The sequence below is a fragment of the Globicephala melas genome, chromosome 6 (assembly GCF_963455315.2).
Source record: "Globicephala melas chromosome 6, mGloMel1.2, whole genome shotgun sequence".
In the NCBI taxonomy this organism is placed as follows: domain Eukaryota; kingdom Metazoa; phylum Chordata; class Mammalia; order Artiodactyla; family Delphinidae; genus Globicephala; species Globicephala melas.
The window spans coordinates 114922533-114934785 of record NC_083319.1 but is presented as its reverse complement, the minus strand read 5'-3'; the positions used below and the strand labels follow the sequence as shown (position 1 = coordinate 114934785).

Here is a 12253-nt window from a genome sequence, read left to right as displayed (position 1 = left end):
TCACCTGGCACATTGTATGTACTTCTTGTATTTGTAGATTCATGCCTTTCAACATTTCTGGAAAATTTTTCAATATCTCTTTTAACATTTTCTCCACCTTATTATTTCTGGCTTCTCTTTCTGTATCTCAGATTAAATTTACTTATCCCTTCTCATTCTAGTCTCTATCCCCTATTACCCTTTTTGGATAATTTTTCTGAAATATTTTCTGAAATATATCAGTCATTTTTCTGAAATATATAAATACACATATACACATAGACATTATGTTTATATACTTAACAACTTATTTTTGTTACATATATTTTCTGTTTTTTATATGCATATTACACATGCATATGCATATATTATAGTTCATTAATTCTCTTCATCTAATGTCTAATTAAATATATTTAATTTTTAAATATATTTTTAGTTGAACAGGTCATATTTCGTTATTTTGCAAATCTAATATTTTCTGAAATTATGTTGGTCTTCCTGTATCTTTCAACACCACTTTAAGTCTGTAAACATTTTACACGTTAAAAACATTTCATATAGTGTTGTATGTTCTGTTTTGCCTAATTATTTATCTGATAGTTTTGATATTTAAGTATTGAAACCTGTCTGGTTTTGTTCTTATATTGTTCCCTCCTTACGTGTTGGCTTTTGTCATTTAGTTTGTTGGTTTATTTATATTAGTGTGTTTCTTCTACTTATAAGATTTATTGGTATGTGAGCAAAGAGTTGGCAGAATACCATCTGGAGAATCCTTAGGAGTCTGGATTCCTGGTACTTTTCTACAGAGAGAACTTATGTTGGGATTTTCAAGTGTCAGGGGTACTGAGTACACAGAATCCCTTAAATTCTATTTATCATCCCTGGGGCTTCCCCAACCTCTGCTCTGAGGTGGTGAAATCCAAAACCCCAGGTCTGTAAGAGAACAGGTTCAAAGGTATAAATATTGTTCCGCAATAATGGTATTATTACCCAATAATGGTATTATTTCTTTTTTGCCCCCCCAGTTTCTATATTAGAGCTTAATTACTCCTAGTTTCAGCTGGCTTTTGTTTAATTGGCTTGTTTCAGAAGCCATAGCATCCTTAACCTGTTGTCTGTTCACAGAACTGGATCAATTTCCTTGGTGGAGAGCATTGAGGTGGAGCGAGATAACAGACATTGAAATACACAGTGATCACAGAGAGATGGCAGGAAATCTATAATTTGCCCATGCGTTCACTGGAAGGGTATGACAGCCACACACTACTGTGTTTATTCCATAATTTACATGATTATAAATCTACACACATATAAGTACATACTATACAGGACACACTTGACTTTTCTTTGCCGAGAAAAATAATTTCTCACTGTATTAACACCACATTCCTATAATAATGTTATCCACATTGCTATTAATAAATCATTAATATGCATAAATACATACCGTATTACATTACACTGATTTATTACATATTATTATTTCATATCTTTCGTACTTTTATTTGTAGCCACATTATTAGCCTTGCTGTTTACCACCTCTGTGACCTTATGAATACATTTAATATCTTTGTGCTTCAGATTCCTTATCTTTAAATTATTAGTGAGTGTTTTTTGTGTCTCCTACTGTTGTCCGAGGAATAATGCATATGAAAATTATCACATGACATTAATGAATATGTGCATTAACAGAGTAACTCAGAGCAGCCATCAACACACACTAGGCAGGCACTAAGTATCAGCCTTCTGAGAATCTTATCTCTGCCGGCACGAGTTGTGATTTAGACAAAAGAGATGCAGACACAGCTTTTCCAAAGGTACTACCAGCACGCTGGCCCTGAACTTGCTAGAAACTCATGGTGTATCTCAGCGGGAACGCCTTCTACCAGCAGGGTAAGAATGCCTCAGTTACCTTCACACATGGATGCCTCTTTATCTTGCTATAACCTGAGTTTTTAAAGAGCTGGAATATACATGTCTTCTCTAAATCTCTCCTATTGCCTATCATGATTCTTGCTTCTTGATAAAGTGACGAATAATTGAGGTTACAAAGGACATCACTAGGGTAAAACCCAGGCCTGATAAGTACATCAATCAGGAGCTCGCTGGCCTGTCCACGCCCAGAACAGCACAGTGGCCACCGCGTGCCTGAAGCTGACCTTGATCCTGGCGTCGTTACTTTCCAGCTTCACGGCTGCTCTGTGTCTCCTCTCCCTTATCTAATGATTGTGGACCACTAGAGAATCTGTCTTCTAGGGTTGTTTTAAATATCAGCTTAGCGCACAAAATATTTAGACCATTACTTGACATCGTTGCTCAATTATTTTAGGAATTCCTGCCTCTATGACTTTAACAGCGACAGCTACTACATGCCAACGACTACCGTTATTACACTTCCCTTAGAGAATATGCATATTCAAGCATGCTCTACATATGTAAAGATTTTTAGAAAACCGTCTCCTTAGAAATGCAAACCCTGTGGAATATTTACAAAATACAAGTTCCTTTCATTGAAAAGGCAAAAATTATATTATCTAAGAAAGCACGGAGATTCCACCAGTGAACATATGTGTTGTTCTCTCATTTTTAATAGATAATAACACAAAATATAGACACTGACCCTGCATGTTCTATTCTATGAGGGCTGCAAAGAACCTGATTAGCATATACAAAACCTGTATGTAACTTCATACCTAATGGTAAAATACTGAAAACTTTCTCCTAAATTTGGATTAAGGCAAAGAGGTACATTGAACATTGTACTGAAAGCCTTAACCAGAATAATAAGGCAAAAAAAAGAAAAAATGCATAAAAAGAAGGAAAGGAAGAAATAAATCTGTGTCTATTCAAAGAGGATGATTATAGGCGTAGAAAATCCTGAGACAGCCACAACAAAACACTGTTAGAAATAAGTGAATTTAGCAAGGTGTCAATAAACAGGGTCAGTATAGAAAGATTAGTTATATGACAATACACTAGCAAATAAACGTCACAACTAAATTTACAGTAGCATTAATAAAAATAAGTTAGCAATACATTTAACAAAAAATATTACAGGTCCCTATATCAAAAACTACAAAACTTTTATTAACTTTAGCTAACAAAATGAAGACATATACCTAGTGTGTGGATTTGAAGATTGTTATCCATCTCCTCAAATTTATCTACAGATTTGACAAAATCTTAATGATTATTCAAGCTGTTTTTTTGTAGAAATTGACAGACCGATTCTAAAATTCATATGGAAACGCAAAGGGCAAGTGCTTGAAGCAGCACTGAAAAGGTGGAATCAAGTCAGACTTGCAGCACTTGAACTCAAAACTTAACATAAAGACACAGGCAAACAGGTTGTGCGGCACATCCTAGGGACAGATGAATAATTCCCCGAGACAAAACAGACACAGAGGGCTTCCCTGGTGGCGCATTGGTTGACAGTCCGCCGGCCGATGCAGGGGACACGGGTTCGTGCCCCGGTCCGGGAAGATCCCACATGCCGCGGAGCGGCTGGTCCCGTGAGCCATGGCCGCTGGGCCTGTGCGTCCGGAGCCTGTGCTCCACAGCGGCAGAGGCCACAGCAGTGAGAGGCCTGCGTACCGCAAAAAAACCCCAAAAACAACCCCAAACAAAACAGACACAGAAAGACTCCCACTTTCAGGACCACTTCATTTTTGACAAAGAAACCTAGGCAATCTGATGGGGCAAAAACAACAAATGGATGTTCCCACAACTGGCTACACTGAAGAAGTGATATTCACCCCCTGCCTCTTACCAAACACAAAGACCAATCACCAGGTACACACAAACCTAAGAGTTAAAACTTTCAGTCTCCTAAGAAAACACCGAAGATTGTCTTCTACAAGAAGTTATAACCATAGAAAACTGATGATTTAGGCTTCTGTATCATGCAGAAATCTCTAAAAATTCTGAAAAATGGCTCTGAAACCACAGGCTTCAAACCAGTGACAAACAAGCAACTATAAACTTAAAGGGCATATATTGCCATCTTTACTTAGTGATTCAAATAAAAATAGTTATCACATTTATTATGCGTAGTAACTAGAAAAAATGAAGGGCACTTAATTTTTTAAAAAGGTTTTCTGCTCCAAATTCCTATTTAAAAAAAAAAAAAGTGGGGATTTCCCTGGCAATGCAATGGTTAAGAATCCGCCTACCAATGCAGGGGACATGGGTTTGAGTCCTGGTCTGGGAAGATCCCACATGCCGAGGAGCAACTAAGCCCATGTGCCACAACTACGAGCCTGTGCTCTAGAGCCCACGAGCCACAACTACTGAGCCCGCGCACCGCAACTACTGAAGCCTGTGTGCCTAGAGCCCATGCTCCACAATGAGAGAAGCCACTGCAATGAGAAGCCCACACACCACAATGAAGAGTAGCCCCCGCTCACCGCAACTAGAGAAAGCCCACGGGCAGCAACGAAGACACAACACAGCCAAAAAAAAAAAAGCAAAAGCAAAAATGATCTCAATTTAGACAATGGACACTGGACTTCACTGAGACATTGGGCAAATTACTTCACTTCTGTGCATCAGTGCATCTATAAAAGGGACAACCGTAAGTTAATAGACTCAAAGCGTTTACAGTATCTGCCCCCAAAAAGAGCTAAATAAATGCTTGATCAGTGTAGACACACGTATCTATATGAGAGTATGAAGTTCAATGTAGTGAAAAGGTCATGGGTCACCGCACTGCAAGATCAATGCACAGGTTACAGCAGATGTCAGACAAGAGGCAGGCACAGGGCAGGTCCCCACAGCCGAGCCCTGGCATCCGCCCTGGGAGGCAGTGGTCCGAGCGTTGGGAAGGCCCTCAGAACTCAGTGTCCAGCTGTCACAGCAGCGTGGCCGAACTTCCGTGCCCTGGGGCAAGGCACCCAGGTCCTCGCTAAGCCTCTGTCCAAAGGTGGTCACTGCACAGTCTAGGACCACCGGGGATTTGAGAACAAAAAGAAGCAGAAGATGATAAGGGACTCATAACACTGCCCACTACTTCATTTCCACCTAATAAGGAAAGAGCTTTGGAATGATCACTGAATTTGGCATTTTCTGAGTTGCTGGTAAATGTTGTCAGTCTTGGTGAAGCCGTGGCAAAGAGTGTCCAGTGTGTCATGGAGCAACTGGCAAGGCAGAGTGCGAAAGAAGCGGTAAAGACCACGGGCCAAAACGTAGATTCAGATTTTACTGACGGTCGCTACTTCAAAGATACGTGTGTGGCAACACATACGTTTCCCAACTTTTCATTCTCCTAAGGAACTACATTAAACATAATTAAAGAAATCACAAAACCTCTATAATATCTATGGAGTTTGGTGAAAGACCATTTAACACACAGTTACTCACACAAAAGTAGGATTATAATTTCAAAAATAAATCAATATATCAATGTAGAAACTAGTGAACACTGTCCTAACCTCATTCAATATATATAACTCAAGAGTCTTGAACAGGTCAGGAAAGCAAGCCTACGTCTTTGTCAAGGCTACGGAAAAGCATAAAATAATCCATGAAGCAAAGTCCTGGGGAAGGAGATGCAGGTGTTTGGGGTACCGAGAGCTTAAAGCCTTAACTCTCAAAAATACAGCATCCCAGCCAGGAGCCAAAAGCCAAGCCAAGTTGAAAAGCAGTTCAAAGAGAAACAGTGCACATCTATTCCTGACTGCCGATCTTTCAAAATAAAATGAGCTCAAAGTGTTCAGGGGAAGGAAGGCAGGACATGTAAATACCAAATGCTAACAGGAGAACGTGGAAACTTACAATGGAATTTTCTCAAATTACAAGGAAGAGTAAATGCTTCCACTTCAGTGCTAATGTTACAGTTCTACTTCATTAAATACAAGAACAACAACTGTTATATCTAAGAATTCAAAGGCAATAGATTGAAGAGATGCAACGGTGGTTCTCAACCATGCCTACACATAAAAATCACTTGGGGAGCTTTCAAAATTTAGATTCCCAGGGCCTCGTCCCAAACCAATTTAAGTGGCATCTCTGCAGCTGGTGTCGGGAACTGCAGAATAAGACGCAGAAGCTTTCTATTTACTTGCCTTTCCTCAACACACACACACACGCAGTTTCCTATACTGACTGGTATTTATTGCAATAGTTCAGCTCCCAAGCACTGCATGACTAAAAATCAGAGAAAAGTATCAAAAACCACCCAGCACGTTGTGCCTGGAGAGTTCACGTTACAGACACCCGGCTGAGCTCTAGAACATCAGTATTGTTTGCTGACTTCTGCTCAGCAGATATAGCTTACAACCTACACAAGTCAGACACAAACATGCCCTAGTTCTAACATAGATGCTACACTGGAGAACAATTCCTGGTTTCACTGAAGCCAGGCAAGACAATGCAAAGAGACGTTGCCTGAAGGAAGAAACAGAGACCTTCATCTTTTGTGTCAATTTCAGGAATGATTACCTCTCAAACAGCCTTGAACAGACTTATATTTACATTTTTCTGCTACTGCTGAATTCGGAAGAATTCGGAAAACATGGGTTCTTCTGAACAGAATGATTAAGTAGACTTCCAAAACAGTCCATCGCTTTTCTTAACATGAAAAAAATTAGATAACATTACAAAAACACTTTTTATGAAAATCACGAGTCCCAACATTTCTCCAAGTAAATCTATGTTTTCAGTTATTCATCTGTGCCTTTGTCTTTTCTGTAAACATTTTAAAAACACTCCTCTGAGGACGGCTACACAAGCTGACACATTCAGAGCTTGAAGGCTAATAAAATAATTATTCAAAATCGGTTCCTTTGTGTCATGAGGGGCACTTTCCAAGATTAAATCCTTGTTATGACCTTTGACTAAAGTTTCCTTCGGAGACCTTCTGATAACTGCCTTTCTCACCTCAGCCCCAGCGCCTGGACCTACTGTGCTTTGTAACGACCTCTCCTCCAATTATGTTGTACGGCGGAATATAACTTAAAGCTTCATCTCGATAAATTGAGCTGAAAGTAATGAGAAAATATTCTGGGTCTAAAATAGAACATATAGGAACATGGTGTGCAGTAGTAAAACAAAACCGAACCGAACCGAAAACCCTGTATGTCAATGCAGGGTGTCCAGAATACAGAGGGATGGTAAGAAGACCCGGATGTAGGGTCCCTCGCTCTGGACCAGATGGCCTGGCTCTGGTCAGTCGTCATCATATCAGGATCACTCAGCTCCAAGCACGGAGCTTCCCGGATTGCACGGAGCTTGGGATTTGGAGCTCTACCTTTACTCTGAGCGCAAATGCCCACCAGCCCCCAAAAGCCACCTGCCTTATTTATTATCTTGTTCATATGACAAGATAAGCTTCTCCAGACGGCACTGGCCTCTGCAGTCTTTGTTCGCGATGCCTGAAGAGCCCAGGGCAATGCCTGTCTCACAGAAGAAAGGTTGAGGCCTTAATGTGAATTTAAATCCCATGAATTTCTAAAAAGTGTTAGTAAGAAGAGTTTAGCCTGGGTTCCTCCTGGGCTGAGATCACTATTTCGTTTGCATTATATTATACAGTTCAGCTTGCTGTCAGTGTAGACACTTAAGGCTAGAATTGGTGATCAAAAGTGGAAAAATCACGAACTTAAATGAGAATCAACAGAAATGAGGATCGAAGTTTGGGGTGACTAAAAACTCATATTCATTTGAACCATGTTCTTTTTATTTTTATGTCTTTCTATACAAACAAGGCACGCACTGAAAGTGAGACATATCCAAAGAAAGGTTAAATTAATAATTCAAGGATGGATTATTTAGAATAATTCTATTGACAATATCAGTGAGGGTGTAGGATTGTAAGCTGGGGCTTCACAACAGTGGGAAACCCCGAGGAATTGTGAATCCACGTGAATTAGTCTACTTATGGCAGGAGTATTTAGTCCTGAGTGGGAGACTGTGTTTCTCTAAAATCATCAAACAAAGACTCCCACGTGGTCTCAACAGGTAGAAACCTCTTGTGATCGTACCTCTGTGCCCTGTGACAGTACACTGTCAGAGGCTGGATCATGGCAAGAGGGTCCTAGAGAGGCAGGTGGCGGCCTAACGCTGGCCCTCTCCAGGGAGGATGACACCCTCCCCGGTGCTAACACACCAGGGCCCACAGCAAGTACATTCCTGAGGCTGAGAAAGACACAGGGCTCCCTGAGGGAGATGCCGGGAATGACCTCAGCCTCTCTCTTGACTCAACCTGTTCAATCATCAACGTCCATCAAGTCAACTTAGGAGTCAAATTTGCTTCCCAAGGAACACCAGCTACCACGCTGAATACCAGAACCTGCATCCTTTGTTGTGAGTTAATGAATCAGCATGATGCGATCCACATCGTGAGCTGTGGGATGTGAGAATATGACGTGGGTTCCTTCTCCCTTGCACTGACAGCAGGAATTTCAGCTTGCAAAGCAGAGGGTCCCCGAGATCGAGGTAGTATTGAGAGGATGGGTGACACACTCCTTCCTCCTAGCAATATCTCCACCCCTACATACACCCTGAAAACTTTAGCAAGCAGGCACATGGTAGCCTCACCCAGTAAGGACTATGCACGTATCTATTGACTGTATTAAGCTTCCTCGTCCCTGTAGCCCTCTTCTCAGTTGTAAACTGCCGGTGCAAGGTGTAGGGAAATATTTTCTGAGAAAAAGTATGGTTCATAAAGTGGTAGGCACCAAACACAGTGTTCTGACAGCCAAAAACTTCTGGAATTTACTTTGCTTTAAGCAAAACTAGATATGAACTGAGGTAAGGTTACTTTATAGACTTCATGGATCGTATTTAACTTGAATATACCTATAGTTTCTAAAAGAAATGTTGCTCCGTTTAATTACAGGGTAAAGCCCCACTGGGGACACTACATAATGTGCTATCTTACCTTCTCAAAATACATTTTAGAACAATCTAAATTCATAAATGCAACTGACCCTGAAGTTTCAGGTAAGAGGTCATGAGCCGTATTCCTTCCTATCACACAATCAAAGAAAACTCATTGATGTTCTATTACGTAAAGTTCTTAAAACCTCCTAAATATTTGAACGATGTGGGGCATCAAACGAGGTGCAGATTCATGTAGCTAGAGACACTGAATCAGAGAAGACATCAAATCTGGGCTTCGGTGTCAGCTAAATATGTGAAATGTGCTATTTCTTTCTGAGACTTGTTTTTCTCTTTTGCTGTAAGGAATTTTGGGGGGCTTAAATGAGATAATATAGGAAATAACATATGCAATAAAATAGTACTGATGTTGACGGATTTTAGCTGGGACAGCTGTTGTAACTGTTAACATTATTACATACATGGTAACGCTTCTGCCCTCTCTCAGAGTATCAAGAAAGGAAATGTTGGTTTTAATATCTGAGGGTTCAGAGTGTTCACAGAATCAATATTTCAAACTTTAAAAATTCTGTATAGGAGAAACAAATGTACAAATGTTTGAATCATATTCCCAACTAGTGATATTAATCACATTATTTTAAAAGTTAAACTATTTGGATGACCACACTGGAGAACTAACAGTTTTAATCACTTACTAATGGCTATGTACATACATATATGAATATGTATATGTTTTATAATAAATGACTATCGTTGTCTTACCTGAGAAGAGTAGGTGTGTCCATCTGAACCACAGACGGGGCTGGTAGAGACCCCCGAGCACTGTTGGCAGGCGGATGTCGGGGGACCCCTCCACTGCTTCTGCCCAACTCCTGCATCTTTCATACTGTTGAAAAAATAAAACAAGCATACTTAGTGCATTTATTTAAAAAATAAATTTATATTACCATCATGCCTTTTCTCCACTGTCATTCCAACTCTTCAAGATAAATTAGAATCAGTAAATTGTATCCTCATTTCCAATGTATTAGTCTATACAGTGTTCTTTATAAACTTTTGTTTCATAATCAAGGTTTTCGTATAATAAAATAAGAATATATTCCTTAAAAAGATTCCGCTGGTTACATATAGACTACAGTTATACTTCATCACATGGATTCTCTGGTTTTAATTTGTGGTTGTGAAATGTGTTTTGAACAGCCCCCCAAACAGCTCACATGTCTGGAACTTTCCCAAGGGCCCCCCTAGAATTCTACTAGAAATACTATTAGAAAGCAGACACCTAATTCACCAGGCATCCCAGAGGCGCATGAAAATAAGAGCAGCTTACTTTAGAGAAAATAGCAATAAGAAACACTTTTCCAGCAAAGACCAGTATTTAGAGAGCCCAATTAGCAGGTTCGGCGAGAGCCAATCCTCTCTTTCTTGTGTGGAAAGAACTCAAAATACATCCATCTGACTTTGATCTGGAATAAAGTGGGAAAACCCATTCTCTTCCGCTACCTACTTCTAAATTATCCGTTTCTCCACTTTGATTAAACTGCTTCTGCTTGGCCTATTTGTGTGAACAGTTCACACAGAAATGGGCAAAGGCCTTAAAAGTAGGAATAAAAACAACAGAGAATCTCTACACAAGCATTTCGTAGTTAGAAGTCCTCCAGTAAATCAGCACTCGGTCTTGTTCATTAAAACTGCTCATGGAGAGTAATTTGATGTCTGTATCAAGATGAGAAACGAGGTTTTACTGGAAACATTTGCTGCCCTTTGGCTTTTCTTTTTTTTTTTTTTTCACGAATAAGTCAAATCTACAAAAAAGTAACCCCAAAAGACAACTAAGACATGTAGTGTTAATCCTCATTATAGGCAAAGAAGTTCGGACTAACGTACTTTAAATTGTGATAACATTTGGGTGGGCTTTGGGAAAAGGTTTACCACCTTCTCTTACCCCCTCATCCCTCTCCCCCGGCCGCTTCCCCCTCAAAAAGAAGCCTATGATAGCTCCAAACACATTTTCTTCATTTAACTTTTGTAAATTCTGCCAAATGACCACTTTAAAATCTTGTCTGGCCACAGATATAACCTCATAAGAGACACAAAAGGGAAAATAACCGTGCTATTACTGATTAAAAGATTGGCACATGGGCTTCCCTGGTGGCGCAGCGGTTGAGAGTCCGCCTGCCGATGCAGGGGACATGGGTTCGTGCCCCGGTCTGGGAAGATCCCACATGCCGCGGAGCGGCTGGGCCCGTGAGCCATGGCTGCTGGGCCTGCGCATCCGGAGCCTGTGCTCCGCAACGGGAGAGGCCCACGTACCGCAAAAAAAAAAAAAAAAAAAGACTGGCACAAAATCCTAATGGGAATCAAAACAATGACTGGAAAAACAGGGACATTATTCTACGCCACCTCCGGACTCATAAGTCACAGAGACGGAGCAGAGAGAAACAAGAAACATAAAATATTATGTTTGCCTTTTTCTTTCACTGTGTGCAATCAAAACAAGGCACAAAATTATGAAATTATTTGCTCTTCAGTTACATTAGGAGAAATCATTACCAAGCACAGGCTTCTAATCAATAGAAAGTATTTTATTAGAACAGCATGTCTTTATCGCTTTTGCTTTGGGATATGCACCTGTCTGTACACTATGACATACATATGTCAACACTATGACTCTTTGTAATCACCTCATTCCCTTTTCCTAACTTTAAAACTCCACTGAAACACAGAAACTAAGATTGTGACATTACTTTCTTGTATAAACATTTTTTGATACATGACGTAGTCTTTTATATACAATTCAAACAGTAATTATATCTAGAAGTGAAATCTTTTTGAAAATTGGAAGATTTACTAGAAATTATTAAAATTCAAATGACTTCTTAAACAGTGAATTTACCACATACCTGTAAAATAAGGTTTGGGGTAAAAAGTTTTAGTTATCATTATTCCCTTCAAAGTCAACACTGCTGAAGCCTAAACACTTTCAGATTCCTGAAGTGTATCAACAGAGATGGTATTTTTTATGTAGATTTCATCCTGGTCAGGATTTGCTGAAGTATCATCAACATTGGAAGCATCATAATATTGCTTATATTTGCATCACCATTTTGCTTGAGGTGATGACAAATTATACCATTCTGTAAACCAGAAGAATATTTACTTATGTTTAGTTTAAAATAAATACAACATTAGATGATGATAAATTCACCAGAATTCATGTTTTAATATATTATTCATGCCATACACATGGAGAACACTGAGTCATGAACATTTCACTATACTCAGTAAATTCAAAGGAAGCGCTTAGCATTTTGTCATCAGAACACAGACTTTCTAGAAAGGACAAATTAGTCTACACAATTTGAGGCTTAATTTGAAATCCAAAATTCTAAATATCATAGGTTTTATGTGTTCTTAAATCATCTCTGACCTGAAGAAA

The 12253-nt window shown here is 39.6% G+C and overlaps 1 protein-coding gene across 2 annotated transcripts in view; it reads right to left on the bottom strand.

Moving 5' to 3' along the window:
• SPOCK3 (SPARC (osteonectin), cwcv and kazal like domains proteoglycan 3) overlaps positions 1–12253 on the bottom strand; it is a 436458-nt gene that overhangs the window by 175803 nt on the left and 248402 nt on the right. For both annotated transcript variants that reach the window (XM_060301385.1, XM_060301384.1), the window contains exon 5: positions 9577–9700. In XM_060301385.1, the coding sequence (XP_060157368.1) occupies positions 9577–9700 (124 nt within the window). The remainder of the gene's footprint in view (positions 1–9576; positions 9701–12253) is intronic.